Source organism: Procambarus clarkii, unplaced genomic scaffold (genome assembly GCF_040958095.1).
Source record: "Procambarus clarkii isolate CNS0578487 unplaced genomic scaffold, FALCON_Pclarkii_2.0 HiC_scaffold_1155, whole genome shotgun sequence".
Lineage (NCBI taxonomy): Eukaryota > Metazoa > Arthropoda > Malacostraca > Decapoda > Cambaridae > Procambarus > Procambarus clarkii.
In genome coordinates, this window is record NW_027190186.1 from 2,647 (window position 1) to 23,911 (window position 21,265).

The window sequence follows — 21,265 nt, forward strand, 5'->3', positions numbered from 1 at the left end:
AGTTCCCAATAATACCTATAATCGCTAATGACACCTGCAATCATATTCAGTAACCATTAATGTCATCTTTAACAAATCCCCCAAGGTTTCCACAAATCACTTGACAGCCAAAAGCAACCAGCAAACTTCCCATCAGACCAAATGATGGGAAGACCTAACCAGTGACCTTGCCTCACTTAGAGCTCCACTGCCAAGTGGGTCCAACAGAAAGTCAGATGGATGTAGATATAAGATGACCAGAGACAGCATCGCCTGCCTAGTTCCAATTCCCACACCAAATTCTACAAGCTCTGTTACAGAGCAGACAGCCACTCCTGGCCTAATCTGAGTGCCCTCCTTCAAGCTCTCCACCCCTGACCTTGCTCAAGCTCTCCTCCCCACGTCTTGTACAAGCTCTCCGTTTCCAGCCACCTCAGGACTACATCCTACCTGACAACACTAGCAGTACATAACAAGCATCCTTGACTCAACTTTTCATGACACCGTTGTACCATTTCTAGCATTCAACTGCTATAGCTAAACTATTAATACTGTAGACATAAAAACCAATTATACTTTTCATTATTGTTATGAAAAATCTTACATATTTAAGTACCATTCAAACACCAATCATTGTAACTAACCTACCGGTATAACAAGTATATAACAAAATTTACCATAGTGTGTGTTTGTGTTATCATAGTAACAAGTGATACACACTCATCACCACTCTCATTACCTTCCAGTCATTGAGCATTACAACTGCATCTCATTGTACTTATGACTTTTAAAATGTGATATACTTGCATACAAATACTGTTGTATCAAACATCATAATGTAACTTCAAGCTTACCTGATGACACATGTACATGATCCAGCACGAAGATCCTCCATCACGTCTATTAGCTTCGCCAAGGTCATGTTCTGCTTGTCTAAACCATTTTTGGGCTTCAGGACGATCAGGCATCTTTCTATCATACATCGGGCTTCTAAATGACCCAAAGGAACCTGTAGATTGTGTTGATGGTGGTGATTTAAATACATAACTGTAGTAATCACTGGAGGCACCATTAAATGTATTTCCATTTTCATCATCTTCATCATCTGGTATAATCTCTCCATTCTCCAAACGATTCAACAGTTGTTGTACATATTGCATTACACGGGTACTGAGCTCAACTCTATGACTGTTCTTATCTGGATGCCACTTGAGGATCAGGCGGCGCAACAGGTGCTGTCTTTCTTTTTCATCATTAACTTTCCATATTTCTTTCATTTGCTTCCTTATAGTCTTCCTAATTTCTTCTTCAGAGAGATTATCAGATTGACTGCCAACTGACACTGTATCATTTATCACCATATCACTGTCATTTGCATTAGTTCTTACAAACTTGTATAGCTGATGGGCTCGAACTATCATGCAAAACTTTCCTTCATATCCAGTGTTAACTTCATATTCATTCATAAACAAGATCTCATGACTTTTTACCAAGCACTTTACTTGAACAATAATGTATATATTCTCTTCAGCAGTTTCAATTCCTGCAAGAATATATTTCTTCATACAGACAATTTCTCCCTCGTGGAATTGACAAAATTCATTATCCAGTAAATGAATTAAATGTTCACCAAGATAAGAACCTACATCTGTTTGATAAAATTCTTGTGTTCTATTCTGAACACCCCATGCTGTAATGTTTAATTCATCCAGTAATAATGGAATTTCATGTGGTTTATCATAACTCCTCAGAATGTTTCCTAAATTCTCCACTACTGATGGTGAATCTATCTTCAACATTTTCCTGTAAGTTTTACACAGTGCACAGCAAATCACTTTACTGGTAATATTCTCAGAAATATAAAGTGTCACTTTTCTCTCTACTTCATTACAAACTTTCACAGAGAATTGCCTTTTTAATTTCCCAATTTCATCTTCATTAAACTTTAGAATAATGGTAATTACCTTGAATTGCCTCACCTCCACTCTATCAAGACTAGTCATTAATTCTTTAACTTCAGTTTTATTCAAACATAATCCTGTGGATACTCTATCATGATTTATAATTCTCAATACTGCCTGCTTAAAAGTATTAGAATGCAGAGTTTCTCTTAACTCATTAAGTAATTCTGTTGATATTTCCTCAGTATTACTGTCAAGTTCTTTCTTCACAGTATGAGATAAAAATTTTGGCTGCAAATTTTTAGGCAACAGATTCACAAAGTCACAATCGGTCATTTCAATTTTCAGAATTTCAAATCCAGCAAATATTGAAATATTTAAATTTTCTCTTACAATCTCTAAATATTCATTATCTCTCACATATATTTCTGAAGATTTTTCCAATTTTCCTTCTTTTGTTGGGAGATAGAGTTCAGAAACTTGAAGTTTTTCGAGATTCAGTTTGTTTTTCACCAAGCCTTCAAGAGCCAGCTTCATACACTTAGATTCTTCGGGATGCAATGTTTGTTTCCGACTTTCTTCATAGATCATCTTCAAAACTTGGGCATAAGTGTCACAAGTAGCAGCTTCAAGGGCTCCTAGTTTTTTAAAAAGATCTATGTATTTCCCATATGTCAATGGAACTTTGTATAAGTATGGAATAATTTCAACTTCCAAAGTTTCAATCACAAAATTAGCTGCAACAAAGGTAGAATGCTTTGGTATATGCACTACAGGAGTACTCTGGCAGACAAGTGCAAAATGAACATTGTTGCTGCACTCTTGTAAATACTCATAAATACTTTCCATTATGCTCTCAATGCCTTTATTTGTGTTCTCTTGCTTAGATTTTAAAAATGTACACAATTTTGTAATGTGCTGGAGAACCTTGTCTTCTGGGGGGGTATTTATGATGTTCAAATGTTTTTTAATATCTCTACAGCATGATGTTGCATAATCTGGCAAAAGGCTTGCAGTTGTCCACAGAATATTTGCAAAATTTGATGGCACACTATTAGAAAAGGATACCAAACCAGATGCAGTTCTAAATTGTGGTAAAATCCTATTTAAGCTTTTAAACTCTTGCGGAACAAGAAATTCAATATTTCTTATCTGTGAAACACTGCATTCTAGTTTATCAAAGTTGTCAAAAAGGTATTGAGTGAGAACTAGAGACTTCTGACTAACTTCAGAATCAGTGCATGATAATGTACTTGCATATTGCACATACATGTCAACTGTCAGTTCATGTACCATGCCACATAATTTGAGGAAGTACTGCCATTCATATTTTGCCCATTGCTGAGGTAAATTACTCAACTTCATTACCTTGAATACTGGATTAGACGGATCATAGAAATTATCTGCAGTTTTCAAGCTTCCATTTAACTCTATAAAAGGAGTTTTTTTTAATACTGCAACAACATTTTTTATACTTTGATTCCAAGTCTTTTCTTTCTCATGTTGTGTTTTTTCTAGTTCATTTCTTAAATTTTTCAGAAAGTACGTTCTTTGCTGCAATGATAAATATTCATAATTTGGCAAAATTAGTTTTACATAAATTTCCAGGTCCTCCAGAAGACACTCTGAATTCAGGTATTGGTAGATGGTTTTTGCATCAGTTGATTTTTCTTCTTTTAAAATTATTGTATTGTTGTCTGCTGCAATTCCAACCAAACCATTTAAATAAAGTTTTGATGCAACTGGTACAATAAAGTTTTTGTCTTCCAATTTTATCACAGCTCCACAGATGTCTTCAAACATACAGAGTGAACGAAGTTTATTAGGACATAAAGAGGCACTTTTACAATATTTACCAAAATATTCCAAGACTTCAGACATTTTTTTGTCATGTTTCATCACCCTGTGAACATACTGAGCAATTGTCTCTCTGTGAAAGTAAAGATTTTCTAGTAAAACTGAAGGCTCCCTTAATGTTGCTGTAAGGTTCAACTTTGTTGGAATAATTTTGAAGAATGTATGAGGAACAGGTAATGAATGGAAAACAGACTTATTGGAAGGTTCTCTACAGTAAACTGAAACTGGGTCATTGTCCAGGTCTAAAACTTGCCAGGCCTTCTGTAATGAAACTAGACATTTTTTATTGTTATAAATTAGGGGGTATAAAGACCAGTCTCCAAGAGTATATATAATATATTCCCTGTTCTTCATCCAAATATTTTTTGAGGTTATTTCATCTTTATTGCACTTAAAATACTCTCTTATGAATGTCCATAGTGTATACAGCCATTTTTCATGGTTACCTAATGGTAAAAAACATTCACTTTCATGATACGACTGGTCTAATTCTGCATGTAGTCTGTCTGCCAGATCCTGTAATGTGAACTCTTTCAATATATTTAGGTTCTTGTTGTCTGTTTGAGCTTTTTTGAATAACTTTACCATATCAAAGTGGATAAAGTCATGTGCTGAATTTGGAAGTAGGTGGCAGTATGATGAAATAAATACTGGTTCCTTGGAATTAAAATGTTTGAGGATCATGTCATTAGTGAGCAGCAATGGAAGCCCTTCCAAATAATTAAGAAAATGTTCTGAATATGAAAGATACATGAAGACAATACACACATTGTTGACACTTAAAAATGGTGTCTCAGTGATGTGTTTCATTATCATTGGATTGCATTTGTCAGGGTAATCTTTATCCCAGGAAAGAAGAAACTGAAGAGCAGCATCTGAATTAAGCAAGTGAAACTCAATTTCAGCACTAATGAGTTTGTTACGCATTATTGAGCTACCCACTTTCATGCCAAGTCGCCTTAGTGTGTTTAAGAGATTATTTTCAATGTGATCACTAGGCCTGACAATATTAAAATCATTGGGCCTGAATGTATAATGATCACTGGGCTTGACTGTATAATGATCTTTAAGCTTGGCAATCTGTGGATCCAAATGCTTAGCAAAGTAAAGGGGAAATTCATCACTGGCCTTTTTAAATGCATGCCATTTTAACTCTCCATTTTGTAGATCAACCACTTTATATTTATTTTCAGCTGAAACATGGAATTTGTCATTTTCTGGAATAAAAACATCAAAGAAATATAGTTCCTGATCAATGATGTACTTATAAAACCATTTGATAAAATTCTTCCATTTAATTGATTCTGTATTATTTCCATCAGGCAAGATCATCCTATACAAATCCATGTTCTGTAAATATTTACACATTGTCATCTTATTATCACTTTCTGGGAAAATACATTTCCTGTAGTAATCAACAGCACACACAGCAGCAGGGACAAGCACCTCCTTCATCAGCCAAGTATTCCACTGAGCTTTAGGATCCTCTAATCCTGTCCATAAATTTCGCCGAGAAGAATTTAAAGTAAAGTGTCCATTAACACTGAATGGCAGTCCTGATTTTACTGGCAATGGAAGATAACAAGATGTTGTAAATAAATCATTAATTGGGTTTTGGTTGGTATTCAAGAGAACAGCAGCTCCAGCATGAGGAAGCAGACTAAGATACTTATGGGAAAAAGCATCCTTCACTATCTCTGGTCGGCTGTCTTTATTTTCTGAACCAAGTTGCTGAACAATATACCAAATGTATTTTGCTTTGTTTGTGTCTGTAACTGTCATTATGTACTTTGCTCTGATCATATCAATATTAAAGACAGAGTTTAAATTATCATCAATATGTTTCTTTAATTCCATCATATGCTGCAGCTTTGAGAACTCATTTTCTTGCTGTATAGATGATTCAACACAATATTCAGTATAACACTCTCCCTTTTTAGACATTCTCATAATGGAAATTTTACGAACATTTCTTAAAAATAACAAACATTTTGCCATTTCCAGCTTGAACTCATCCAACTTTTCTTTCAGCTTATAAGCTGGGAAGGGATCTGAAATTTTGGACTGTTTTTCAATCCTCAGTGGGAGTCTAAAAACTGTACCCTCTTGCTGTAGAAAAAGATTTTCTAGATAACCATGGAAAGAATCTGGGTGATCTTTCCGTAAGTCATTCAGATTTATGAACTGTACCCCAGGTTTTTCAGGAGTGGCCACAGGATCGTACCAACAGTGAGGGTCAAACATGCACAGTGTCTCTCCTTGGGGAATGTCAGGTCCTCGTGTCAAGAATGATGGCGCATCAGTCAAGTGATACACAGCATTAAAACCAATGCCATACTGTCCTGTACTGGCTGGGTCTTGAATTTTGCTGCTATTACCCAAGTCTTGGATATTTTGCAGATCTTTTTGTGTGAAACCTTTGTTATTGTATACACTAAGGGCAGGTCCCTGTAATGGTGCCCATTTCTTATCAAACAATTGTTTGTCTGGGAGTTGTCTTAAGTCCTGAATGAAGGCTACTTCTGTTGCTCCTGCATCATCAGCATTTTGCAGCAGTTCCTTCATTATTCCACTATCACATGGATATTCCTTAAGAATGTTCTTCAGTCGGGTGGTTAAAGGTTCATTCTGACCAAAATGTATCCTGTTTGAAGAGTCTTCAAGACGTTGCCTAGTTTTTGTTTTTATTCCTAGCCAATTTGTCATTTCCAATGATAAAGAAATGTTTTTATGCAAACAATGAAAGTTACCAGAACTGAGATTCATCCCATCTTCACAACACAAGTTCTTTATGGGACGGAGATAACCATCTGCATCTGGAAGGTGCAACAAATGAAGGGGTAACTCACAGTCACCTGAACCAATAGGTTGAACATTAAACAACAATGCGAGAAGCTTGGAAATTTGTAATACTTCTGATTCACTTATTTTATCAGATATATATTTTTCTTTCTTTTGACTAAGTACCTGAAATACAACTTCTGCATGAAAGGTTGGTCCAATACCTAGGGCACCCATTAAATGCTTGTACATGCCAAGCCCTTCCACTTGTACTGAAAACAAGTCTGGTGAGCAATCACTCTCACTGTTAAGTGCAAATAAATTTGGTTCCATAAAGCCATGTTTTGTAAGTAATACTTTTTCATTTCTTAGCTCTTTTAATTCCTCAGGAATGACTGAATTTAAAGATTGAATTTTATTCTCAAAATACTTGTATATTTTATGACAAATTTTCTGGATGTTGCCGACTGCTGGTGAAACAGTTGGTAATATTTTGAGTTGCTGATACACTATATTTAATGGCAGATTTTGTTCATGAATAATAATACCAAGCTTCTCAATCAGTTGATTAGGTATCCAATCATTATCCATATTAAGCTGTGACAGTAATAAGCTTGTACTGCCTACAAGCTCTTTGAATTCTCCCAAACACATTCCTAAAGGTTTAGAAAACCCTACAGACTTCACCGGTCCTCGAACATCTTGCTTGACATGGTCAGCACACATCTGGGATTTACATAGCACAGTGTCACCTTTCCATGTGAGATGCCAGTCTTGAGGCTTGGGCATTACTGGTAAAAATGAGACATTCTGAATTCTCTTTGCAATATTATTTTGTTCCTTATGATTTTGAGTTCTTATGTAATGCAAGATTTCAAAAGATCTTTTAACAGCACAATTATGGCAAGACAATGCTTCAACTGTCTCTGCCCTGTTCTTTACCATCATTGTAGGAATAGATTTAGAATTCATTCCCAAATCTAAAAGAATGCTATGTCTATTAGAATTATTGTAAAACAGGCACCCTGGAAATCTCTCATCAGCTACGGTGAACATTGATGCAATTCTACTCTTAGGGTCTATTAGGTCAGAAGGCATTTTTAAATTTCCTTCTGGGATTGTAGGAATACAATAAACATTTCTGAGATTTTCTAAACATGAATGCTTAATGTCAAAAATATGTAAAGTCAGCCTATTTCTCTTCTCTGGAGTTACATGTTGCTCAGATATGTTCGGGATGAAGTAACTTGAGAAAAACATATCTTGAGTAATCATGTATTCAGATATGTGAGCAAACTGGAAACCAGCAACAATATGGTTTGGTAAAACTATCATAAATCTTGAAGACTCAATAAACTTTTCCATATATTCAAAGGCAATGCTTCCAATCTCTTCTAGTTCATAAAATGCTTCTTCTAGAAACAAACAGACATTTAGTGGATGCCAGCCACTTCTGCTTCGAAAGACTGGCAGAGCCTCACTGATAATTTTATTATAAAAATGCTTTGTGAAGTTTGTTACTAGTTTATCAGTTGTGGCAAGATTTTCAGGCCATAGAAAATAATATGGACAATTCTTACTAAGACCTTCCAATTTCAATGATGATATAAGACTATGATAGGCAGCACTTATTGCATCATTCATCAAAGTTTCATTCCAGTCTGAACCTACTATTCGATCATCCTCTGTCTGTGTCTTAAGGCTTGTGCGGTCTGGAGCTACTTCAAAAAAACCATTTACTTGAACTGGCAGGTGTGTTGTTACTGGCAATGGCAGAAAGCAGTGCATATGGCTCTCATTATAAAATCCCTGAGGAAGTTCTGAAAGCTTTAAGGGTTGCCACCCATCATTTTGTTTTCTTAATGGCACTGCCACAGCACCCAGAGGTAAGGCTTTTCCTCTAAGGATTTCTGCTAAGTTACATGATGCCCCATTACCACAATGCCATGATGTAAGCCAAGTGACTATCCAAACCCCTTCATGAATGTTGCAAAATTTTCTACTTTCTTCTGAACATACAACTTCTATTTCTGAAAGTGTGCATTCTTGAAAAGGTTCCCTGTTCCACTGAAACCTATTATTAAATAGTTGAGCAACTCTTTCCACCTGGGTTTTATCTGTTTTGTTGAGGACAGAGACTGCCAGAGAAGGACATGCTTTCTTTATTGTTCTTGAACTTTCAAATAACAGCATACTCTCTGTTGGTGATGATGCATTCTTGTTTAAGTGAAACACCTTGATGTCTCTAATATTCTGAGTAAAAAGTAGTAGTTCTCCTATAATCTTGCTAAACATCTGAAGCAGTTCTATCATCTCTTTCTGTCTGTAACTCACACTACTGATCTCGCTAGTGCTAGCTTGGGCTGGAGTCCTTAAAGGAAAGCGAAATAAAGTGCCCTCAAACTTCTTTGCCTGTTGGATATTACAGCCAAAAACATTATTAAATGGTTTAAATTGTCCATTAAGCTTACTCAGCATATATAAATTTTTCTCCTTAGAAAAATTGTATCTCACTCCAGGCATCTGGTTATTGCTGTCTAAGTAAGTCATGTGTGGATCAAATATAATATAATTAGAGCCACTTATAATGCTTGGCACATCTGTCAAGTTATAAACTGAACAAAATCCAAGTCCAAATTTCCCAATTTTGGTGGACTGATACTCCTTAGTTCCTGCACCTAATTTTCTTAGATTTGAAAAATCTTCCTCAGTAAACACTGCATTATTATAAGCCCATAAAGCTGGACCCTGACACTCTTTTAGTTTATTGCTCATAAGCCTTGTTTGTGCATCTTCATTTTGACGTTCATCATAAAGAAAGGAAACAGTGGTGGCACCAGCATCATCTGCATTTTGCACTAACTCCTTGAGGACAGCCACACCATCACGGTACTGCCGGAGCAAGTTGTGGAGACGCATGGTGAGTGGTTCGTGCTGTCCCCATTCCATGAAACCCTCTTCACCAGCCAGTAAATGTTTATTCAGGGGTGCAACACCCAAAGCTTTTGCTAGTTTATTTCCAACACTGCTGTGAACCACTCTTACACCAAGTTCATCACTGTCAATCCAGTCACAAGACTGTTCTGAATAAGAACACTGCTGTACATCAACTAGTTCTAACCTTCCATTGGCATTTTCCACAGGTAATAGCAATTCACATGGAGGGATATCTTTGCAAAATGGTACTAGTTTATGAAGAATTTGTATAACAATATTCCTGTCATGATCAACATCAGCAAATTGCCCTAAGGAGTGGTGCTGTTGAATTTGTTGTAAAAGTGTCAAGAACAATTCCTTTGATTGCATTTCAAAACACCCTAGAGTGCGAAAAAGACTACCATAATCACGTAATTCAAATGGTACTGAATACATGTGAGGCAATAATTGCAAGTCCCCAATTTGTGATAAGACATACACTTTCTTAGGGTCCCTGAAACCTGCCTCTGTAAACACACATGGTGAATTAGACATTGAGAGTAAATGGCATGCATCTGGTGTGTTAACAAATGTTGATAGTTGCTTGTATGTTTCTTTTATCAAATCAAAATATTTTGCTTCTGTATTTTTGTATACCTTTATTATATTTCTTAAGTGTTCCATGAGACAGATAGCACTGGGTTTCTGATTCCAGCCAAAGCTGTTAGCAACATTTTGAATATCAGAGCAATGTACCAGGGGGACCACTGAGCCCAGGACATTCCTGAAGTGACTGTAACTTTTTACATCTTGAGGTCTATATGGCTTAAAAATTGTTGCCCAAATTAAGCTGACAGGATAGCCAGCTGGTTTAAGTGTTTCACCATAAAGAAAACTAACACTTCTTACTTCTTGACATATCTGTTGGCAATCAGGTCGGCGATTTGCAGCTCTGAGCAAAGCTGCAGCTTTTATTACTTTCTCCTCATCAGTTAATGATTTGCTATGGAAATTTGTTATGATTTGAATGAAATCATGTGTGGGCATGTTGTACACTTTCTTCATCCCAAGAGTTCGTAACAAGGGATAATACTTCTGAAAGCAGGTTTGGGGGTTTAAGTCTTCTGAAATCAGTGCTGCATTGTCAACATCCTCGGGATCATAAACTTGACTAGGAAGGAAAAGCGTACCACTTGTGTTAGGAACAAATCTCACGTATTGAAGCCGATTTCGAATTCCCAAACTACTTTGCAGGTAACTGTCTTCAAAAATATACGCCACAAGTTTTGCCATATCATTATCAGAATAGGTGCTCTGCAAGGCTAATAGGCACAACATTTCTTTTGTCAATTGATTGGCACCCAAAGTTTTTGCAAGATGTCGATCAATCATGGTGGATGGCACAATGAAAGTTTCAGGAAAATTTACAGGAAAGTTATTAATGTCTGGAAATATTTTGTTACAATTATTAATGCTTATATCCATCACAGTGTAGTTCTTTCCTCTGGCTTTGAAGATGTTAAGTTCTCTATAAAGATTCACAATCTGTGGATGAAGATTGTGTATTTCAGTAACAGTAAGTAGTGCCTGAGCTTGTTCATCATTTCTCCACTTATTAAAGTTGCATGCAAGATCTTGGCTTCTATGCATTGTCATCACCTTAAGCAGAGCCTGGGAAACACCTTGAGCATCAGAATTGTTGAAATAGCTGTATAATTGATGATGTCGAACATATTCTGGAGGTTTAGGTATTACTTGTACATTTAAGAGCTCAAGAGCAGTTACAGCTGCTTTTGATAGGGGAAGTGATGCATTTTGCACAATGATTGCACTTGAAAGACATATTAGCTTGGAAGAATCTATCAGATTTGGACTGCAAGGTACTAGGGCAACATTGCTTACACTCTGAAGATCTAGATGTTGCATAACTGACCATACTTTTGATAACCAGCATTCCAACTGTTGCTGGGAGAGTGCAAGTTGGTGGACAATCTGAGCACTCTGAGCCAGTAGTTGAGCACCATGTTGACTGGCAGAGAACTGCTTTAACTGAGATACACCTGTAACAAGAGATGATGTATTTTAAAAGTTATGCATACCAGTACATGAAGCATTAGTAATATTTCATAATTTGCTTAATTAATAGAACAAAATGTGTGATTTGTTTGCAGTTGTGAAAATAATATATACACAATTTCAGGGCTGGCACTCATTAGCTCCCTGGTGCACTGGCTCTGGAACCAGACACCCTACCAAGTACCATGACCAGAGTGGAGTATATGTAGAGGCAAGGGGACCATGGGGATCAGTGATCAACCTCACAACTAAGCAGAACTGCCCAGAATGCTTAGGCACAGCAAAATTAACTATGTATTGGTATATACATAGAAAATATGGAAACAAGATAAGTGGAGGTTTGCCCTATGTCAATAAGCCATATACTAGCATCCAAGTGCAACAACAGATGGCATCTTAGATTACCTAAATAAAGGTTAAACCTGCTTTCCTCACTCACATGTCTGGCCTCCTCCTCTCTTTTTTTTTTTTTTTATAAATGGGGTTAAGATTCATTTAAGACTTAGTGTTGCATGGAGGATCATGTTTAGTATTTTATAACACTTCATATTTGTATTTATGTTCCCCATGGCATGTGTTCTTGGCTGATTAGTGCATACATACTTTTGTTTTAACTGTTTCCAACGGAGGTGACTATTTAGTGTGCATCCATATTCATCCTGTGAGCAGTAGCACAACATGGATTACAGCGCCACTATGCTGTTCGACAGTTTAATATGGCAACTCTGTGGTGCATGTAAAAAATTATTCCCAATTTTTTATTCTAATATTGAGAGAATGTGTTACATGATCATGGGAACTAAAAAAAAACACAAGCGTTGAACGCAATAAAATGCCAGTTTCAGGGCGAGCTCTAAAGGCTCCTCAGGTCATTATTACTGATTAAGTGCCATAGTACTTGGGAGTCATCAGTTGTGGAGTTCTTTTTGTCTACTGGTGACCACGAGACAGTACCTGGTACCCTCACAGAGGCATAGAGAGCGATGCCCCATTGTAAGGAAGGGGTCTTTTTGAAGGAATGTGCTACTGTGGATAACTCTTGTATTTGGAATTCCCACCAGTGCAGTGGCTAGTTTTGCACGTGCACAGTGCATAGTCAGTGGGATAATATTCCTCCTCAAAAAAGAATGTAAACATCTATGTAATGAATCAAATGCAATCAAATGCAATTCAGCTACAGACAGACAACATTAACATCAGTAATAAAAATGATGGGAAGTTTCATGGCCTATTCCTAGACAAGAGACTCAACTTCAGCACCCACATTCAACAAATAACTAAGTCTCTAAGACAGTTGGTATACTCTCCAAAATCAGATATTATGTTCCTAACTCTGCTCTCCTCTCACTATATTATGCACTAATCTACCCCTATCTTAATTATGGTACCTGTGCATGGGGGTCTACCACTGCAAACCACCTTAAGCCCATCATCACGCAGCAAAAATCTGCTATCAGATTAATAACTAACTCTGCTTTCAGACAACACTCAGCTCCCTTGTTTAAATCCCTAAACTTGCTAAATATTAACTCCCTCCACACATTCTCTTGTGTCAACTACATTTACAAAACCCTGTTCTTAAATGCAAACCATGCTCTGAAACTCTCCCTGGACAGATGGAATAGGACCCATTATAACCACACCAGAAATAAATCTCTCTTTGATATCCCCAGGGTCAAACTTAATCTGTGTAAACACTATTGAAATTAAGGGACCTAGTCTATGGAACTCACTCCCTAGTGAATTGAAAAACTGTAAAACTTTTGCCTTATTTAAAAGCAAAACCAAAAAGTACCTAATTTCATCTTCTTAAGTTTCCTACACTGAGCTTTAAATTTGCTCTGTACCTAGTGTTACCCAATCTCCTAATTTTTATGTATTTAACCCAAACAACCTTATCATTGTGTTTATTGCTGTCTTCTTTTATGTGCTAGCCATATGCTGTATTGTGCCAACCAATTTTTGTCAACTACCATTCAAGCTGTCATTGCAATCAATCTTAGCTACCTATGTACTTTAATATACTGTACCTACAATTTTCTCTCATTTTTTTTTTTGTTATTTTCTTGCCTTGTATCTGTTATCATTTTTTTTTATAAATTTTGCAAGTATTTACCTACTTAAAATTTTCTTAGATTAAGGACCTGCCCAAAACGCTGTGCGTACTAGTGGCTTTACAAGACTGTAATTACCATATTATGTATCCTCACATTCCCAATGTACTTTCTTGTATATGCATAAATAAATAAATAAATAAATATCTAATGTATATTGAATGATTGAAAATATAGTGGAACCTTGGTTTTCATATGCCCGTTTTTGTATTTTTCGGTTCTCGAACTCAATTTCTTCGGAAAATTTGATTTGTTAATTGTTGTTTGCCTCAGTTTTCGTAGTTTGTTTATACACGTACGGGTCCACCGAGTGCGTGGCACTTCAGTTTACCAGTGTCTCCTGCCTAGTTATGATCGTGCTTGAATACTTTGAGAAGAATTTCATTGTTTTTGTGTTTTTTTTTTTTTGGTTTCTAACACACAAGTTCTTATTATATATCATGCCATGAGTTCCAAGAAAGTCAGTGGTAAAGTTCAACCTAAGAAAATAGTTGTGAAGATGACAATAGAGGAAAACAAGACGTCATTCATAGTGAGGCAATGTGATGTCTCACTACATCAATGTGATGTGAGACAATGTGATGTCTCACTACAGACAAGTATTAAAACAATGAAAAACAAGTGTGTGTACACAGATTCATAGTAAAAACAAAAATAAAATAAAATGTTTATTCAGGTACGGTACATACATACAAGAGATTTTACATAAATTGATCGATTTATAGATGGAGCTAGTACATACAATGCCTAAAACCACTATTACGCAAAGCGTTTCAGGCAGGAAAAACATTAATGACTAAAAACTTAATACTAATTGAGTATAAAGAATAAAATGTGTTGAGAACAAATAAAATAAAGATAAAAAAGGGGGAGACATGGCTGAAAAAGCAGCACAAATACAATTTGGTCGACAAACAGCGTTGTTTAAGAAATCAGACATGGGTTGACAATAGAGGGGTAAGGTAGGTTACAGGGAATTTATTAGGAAGTGCTTCGTTTTATCTTAAACTGGTTGAGAGCGGTACAGTCTTTAACCACTGCACTGCGCAAAGCGCCTTTAGGCGCTCAGAGAGTTGTGCTTTTTGTTTTTTAATTTGGCTATATTTTAATGTTTTTTAATGTTTTCATTACTATTTTTGTTTTGAAATGGTAATAGTTGACTTTGGAAACATTTTGACATTAAATTTACCTGAACATTTGTAAAAATAACAAAAATATGTCCTTGTCAATTGCACCAAGACGTTTTTGCCGAAAATAGGTGAGCAGTGCAAGGGTTAACATGGTTGGGAAGGTCATTCCACATTCTTGGTCCCTTGATTTGTAGAGCATTTCTAGTTTGAATAAGTCGTACTCTTGGAATATCAAAACTGAATTTATTTCTGGTGTGGTGCTCATGGGATCTGTTATAACCTTCAATGAAGCTTTTGAGGTCAGGATTGGCATTACAGTTTCGTGTTTTATAAATGTATAATACACATGAGAGAATGTGCAGTGACTTAATATCTAACATATTCAGAGATTTGAGTAGGGGTACCGAGTGATGTCTGGGGCCAGAGTTGGATATTGTCCTAATAAGACAAGTAAGACAAACAAGCAAGCAGTGAACCACAACCAGGTCCTAGTGGTAAGCCTAAAAAATGTAAGAGAGAGAGAGTACCCCAGAAATGTCATCATTGCTGTTATAATGAAAGGGGACTTCCCTTCCAAACACTAACACCTCTCCTCCTCCACCCTTTTGGATTCAAAAGGTGACACCCTTAGGGTCAACACTTGCATCAGAGGAGCTCCAGCATATTTCAACAATCCTAAGTATTGTACTACAGGTTGATGTTAGTGAGTGGTGTCCCAGAGAACATAAAACCAGCGTTGAATGTAATGAAACGCCATTTTCTGGGTGAGCCCCGGAGGCTTCCTGGAGCTTATCGGGCTAATGTATATTATATTAGACCGGGACATTAACTAAGGAGTTCAGACCTACCAGGGACCAGCGCCAGAACCTGGCCCCTTCAGAGAGGTTTCAGGGAGCAATGGCACTGGAAAACCCACTGTGGTTGGGGTTTTCCTTATCTGCCATCGACCGGGGTCAGGCACCCAGAAAGGTAGGCATGACAAAACAAACCCCACATGGTAAAAAACTAAAACAAACACCGAAAAGAGAGGTAGAAACTCCCTACAATCCCAAGGAAACAAGCAAACATTACACTTTACTGCCGCGCCGATCGTCCACGCACCCCTCGCCGCCCCGAGAGGGGGAGGGGGAAGCCCCGGACCTACCGCGCCGGCTGCCAACCTTCAGTTCAGAAGCTAAGCTTCAACAAACATGAAAAAACCGCCGACCGGTGGGAGGGAGGGTTGCCAGGGAGCCTCCGAGGCTCACCCAGAAAATGGCGTTTCATTACATTCAACGCTGGTTTTCTGTGGGGAGCCCCTACAGCTCCCTGGAGCTTCATACCCAAAGAGAAGGAAAAGAAGGGGCTAACCAGGGAGGCAGCCGCCACAAACTCCGCAATGCGAAGCCGAGACAACAGGATGTAACCTGAGACCCAAGGCAACAAGAACGCATAGGAGCAGACGCGCATAAAGAATGGGCGGCCAAGAAACTGTGCGACCCTCAATTCCCTGCACCCGAAATGAGCCGTAGACGTCACCAACACAGCAGCAAAAGCTGCAAACGTCCGAACAGCATGGGCGCAAAGACAGCAACCCGTTCTCGCAAATTCGTAAAGTCAATATTGACTTATTAACTACGTGCATAGGTGATATAGTAAACATAATAGATACCCTTAAAAAGATTCATAGAAAACACCGACCTTACCTAACCTTGTTAGTATCTTAAGCATCTTATTGCTTCGTAATTACAATTATTACTTAACCTATACCTATTATAGGTTAGGTAAGAATTGTAATTACGAAGCAATAAGATGCTTATCTTAACATACTAAGTAGGTTAGGTAAGGTCAGTGTTTTCTATGAATCTTTTTAAGGGTATCTATTATGTTAAGTATGTCACCTATGCACATATTTAATAAGTCAATATTGACTTATTAAATTTGCGAGAACGGGTTGAAGACAGACCACAGGCTGGAAGACCGAAAAACTCTGCGGACGACCTGGGAGACCCGAAGCCCTGAAACAGGGAACGAGGAGAACCGGAGCAAACCAAAGCGCATCCGCAAACACGGTACGCAGGTAATGGCAAAAAGCGCAACCGGACATCACAGGACGCACCCCCGGCCAAACCAATCATGCATCAATAACCCAGCTGTTAGTTAATATTGAAGGTGTGCCTAGTTTTTTTAGATGACATTATTGAATGCAGGGAGAATGAGGAAGAACATGATGCTAAATTAGAATAAGTTTTGAATCTGCTGCAAAAGCACAATGTGAAGATTAACCCTTACACTGCTCAGGGGTCATATGGACATTTACACCTCTGTGCGCAAGAAAAAAAAAAATTCAAAAAAATTTTTTCGTCTTCTAAACATGTTAATTTGTGTCCCCTGAGCACGGAAAAAATAAAAAAAAAATCGTAGGTGACATATTTTGGGCGCAATTGACCGAGGAAGTCTGGCAAAAAGTGGGCGTTGACAGAGCGGTCGTCAGACCCGGTCAGCGTCACCCGCGTTGACAGATGGGAGTTGCCACAAAGATATTATTACCTAATTGTTTCAATGTCTCCGATTGATTTTTTCTTAGTTTTTTTGCAGTAATATTATTCAATAGTGTGTATTGTAATATATTTATATAATAAAAGTGGTTAATAATCGCTATACTCAAAATTATGATGTGCATATTAGTGATTCAATTATTATGTTTATAAAACAATAAACAAATAGTTTTGCTGCTATTACACTCTATACACAGGTTATATATAAGTATCTGCATGTTTTGGTCACCATAACGAACCACTAAGTTGGTATTGAGAGTCGAAAAGCAACGAGGAGTTACCGCCACACACCAGCCAGCCACTCGCTGCCACTCCCTCAACACACGCACTAAACTTTCTCCCCCAACAATACCAGTTGTGGTGTTATTACACTATATACAGACGTTATATATAAGTATGTGTACATTTTGTTCACCACAACTGTACAGCTAAGCTGATATAGTTAGTTCAGGCACTAAGAGTCGTCGCTATACACAGATGGCGGCTGGCGGCTCCCTAACTCTTTCAGGGTCACACGCATTAAACTTTCTCCCCCAACAATACCTTTTGCAGTGTTATTACCCTATATACACATATTATATATAAATATCTACATGTTTTATGCACCGTAACTGTACACCTAAGCTTGTAGAGCGCCCAAAGAGCATAGTGGCCACCCTCTAAACAGCTAGACAAATCGTGCAGACGACGTCACCTCCGTCACCCATATGGCTCCTCCCAGCATAATCCTTTTGCTGTTATTACACTAATACACACATTATATATAAGTATCTACATTTGTGTTCACCATAGAGAACCACTGACCTGGTATGGTGAACGCAAACAATAACAGGTGGCCACACAGTCAGTAAACGATGGTGTCTCCCTCCGTCTCTCAGCATCACTCCTCACACAGCGCTAATTATTACAACAATCCTGCTATTATCACAACCCTGGTTATTTATATCACAGTCATTGGTCATCTGTAATATTGTCATCGCTAAATAATAACAATTATATATTTTGACATTTTTCGGCGATGCTGTGGTCACAAGCTGAACATCAATGCTGTTCGCTCATGCTGCGTGCGCCGGCCTTGGTTGCTCCAACAGTACTGTGCCTCTCACACCTGAGAATATTGCCCACGATTTTTTTTTAAAATGGCATCTGTTTACAAGAGCCCTGAGGAAGCTACTGTGAACCCCGTGTAGCCGCGGGCCATTTGAATCAGGCCTGGCACCCTATGGCGTATATATACGCCATGCGCACCATGGGACATGTTACTCAGGGCGTATATATACGCCATGCGCAGTTTAAGGGTTAATAAGGGTAAAACAACATTGAAGACCAAGGCCATTGAATACCTGGGGTACCATATTTCAGGTAAGGGCTTTACTCCTTCTCACAAAAAATGTAGCTGCTATAGTAGATGCCCCAGCCCCAACATCAGTTAGGGAAGTACAGTCTTTTGTTAGGATGGTTACATATTTTTATAAGTTCGTGAAGAACTTTTCAACAAAATTAGCACCCTTGTATGAATTGTTGAAAAAGGGGGCTAAATTTAAGTGGGCAGCAAGAGAGAATACCTTCAGGAATATTAAGCAGGAATTGATAAATTCTCCAGTGCTCACTAATTTTACTGGGAGACTCCCTTTAAAACTGGAGGTAGATGCTTCCCCAGTAGGAGTGGGTTGTGCATTATTACAGGAAGTACATGATCAGGATACAGTAGTATATTTTGCTAGCAAGAAATTATCTCCTGCAGAACAGAATTATTCTGTTAGATAAAGAAGCCTTAGCTTTGGTATATGCTGAAAAAACTGAGGTATTTTCTGCTGGGGAGGAAATGTCTTGCTAGAACAGACCATAAACCCCTGTTAGGATTGTTTGGCAGAGGTAAACAAATTCCAGTTAATGCCAATGCTAGAATTCAAGGATGGGCATTACTACTCTAGCAGTTTGAGTATGATTTAGAGTTTAAGCCAGGCAAGGATAATGTAGTAGCTGATGCATTAAGTAGATTGCCTGTGACAGAAGAATTGAATTCCAGTATTCCAGTGGAGTATGTTAACCTGGTGGAATCTCTGTCTTTTGAGGATATTTTATTCCAGACTATTAGGAAGGCTACTTTGTTATGGTGCATATCACCATAAAGTATGTTACGCTATCTGTCTGTTACACTATCAACATCACTAGATGATGATAGTGATATATAATGTGCGTATAGTGTAATGACAGAAAGAACACTGATTGGTTGATTTAAGAATATAATATATGTGTCAAAATATTTATGAGCCCAATATTTTTTAAAATAGCTATGTTCACACATTTAACTACATCAATTCCACAAATTACACACTACTGCAAAAAATTTGATACAAAACCATTCACAGACATAAAATAATTATGTAAAAATGTATTTGAGGCAGCCCCTCCCACAGTTGGCTGTCGTCCACTAGGCTGACCTAGGATTCTTGTTACGTGTATATAAACTCTCAATACACAATCATTGTTGAGTTCATTATAGTGCACATAATTGAATATCTTTATATATAATATGTGAATATAGTATAATAACAACAATAACATTGTTTGATTGATCTTAGAATATAATGTATGTGCTCCATAATTTTGAGCATAGCAATATCAGCGCCCATAAATTGCTTAACTTCTCGGCTCCATCAAAGTTAAAAGTATGTCACATACATTACTTTATTTTAGTTTCCCTGATCAGAGACCGCATTTTAGCAATATAGGAGAAAACAATTTTTGGGGAATAATATTTTTTCAGAGCACAACAGGGGTGTCATGGCTGAGCAGCGCAGTGGTTAAGAATTATGTGGACACTTACCTTTAAGTGCTATCTTCTGCATAGACTGGTAAACTGATGTAGCAAGATGGGTGCTGAGGAACTGTTCTTCCAAACCACAGAAAGCTCCACCTTCTTCTCCGCAGACATAAACTGAGCGACTAGAACGTGAGAATGTACCCCATGTCCCATTATTTAAAGGCAGGAGAGGAATTCCTTCAAGATCATTATAATTTTCATCCGAAAGAGCATACTCAAGTAGGTATGATCGATTCCATTCTTCTCCGACAGATCTGAATGTTCTTAGGCTATTCCTTAACACTTGGGGAGTAACTGTAGCTGGGGAAGACCCTGTAATTATACAATTTCTACTTAGAAACTATCATTTATACTATGTATATATATTCAATACTAATAAATTATATTAAGAAACCCAATAATAACAAGATTTTGAAGTTACAGGTACTAGAACTCTATAAAGATCATTTTCATGCATTGGCATACTCATGTGTCTTCTTTATATACAATGTTCTAAATTGTAATAGCTATATTTTGGAGTCTGTGGAGCTGAATTTGTTTTAAAAATCTTTTAATATCTAAATGTACAGCAATATTGATGTTAAAAACTGAAGTGAAAATAAAAGGTGTCCAAATATGGGATCAATTACTAACTGAAATTTAATATTTTAGATTGATACAAATGTTAAAAAATACTTATGTAAATACTGTAGGATGCATATTATACTTTGCTTGTTATTCATTTTAAAGGTCAAAATTTAATGTTATCTAAGAGGAAATTTCTCCTTTCTCAAATGATACTTATGGTTCAAGATTAATTAGATTTTAAAAGATTTGTCAGCCTGTCTGATGAGCCCTTGACAAAAATTAGTTCCCAATTGGCCTCTTCATTGACCTGAGAAAGGTCTTTGATAATGTAAACCAAAACTACCTCTTATTTAAACTTCACCATTATGGTATCCGAGGCCTTTCTCCGAGCTATATTCGTTCCCATCTCAGTGACAGACACTAATATATAGCCATCAGTAACATGCCTCACCCACTACCATTAACAATAGGAGTGCCATAGGGCAGCATAGGACCTCTCCAATTTCTTGTATACATCAATGATTTGCCAATGTTTCTAACATTCTTAAACCTATACTATTTGTTAACAATATTACATTCA

The 21,265-nt window shown here is 37.3% G+C and overlaps 1 protein-coding gene across 1 annotated transcript; it reads right to left on the bottom strand.

Annotated features, from left to right (window-relative positions):
- Positions 1-788: 788 nt before the first annotated feature.
- LOC138362081 (sacsin-like) lies at positions 789-20,430 on the bottom strand (the record flags this gene model as incomplete). Its single annotated transcript, XM_069320976.1, has 2 exons — positions 789-11,494; positions 20,122-20,430. Coding segments are annotated over 2 exons (11,000 nt in total), but the record flags the coding sequence as incomplete, so codon positions are not given.
- Between the last annotated feature and the right edge of the window lie 835 nt (positions 20,431-21,265).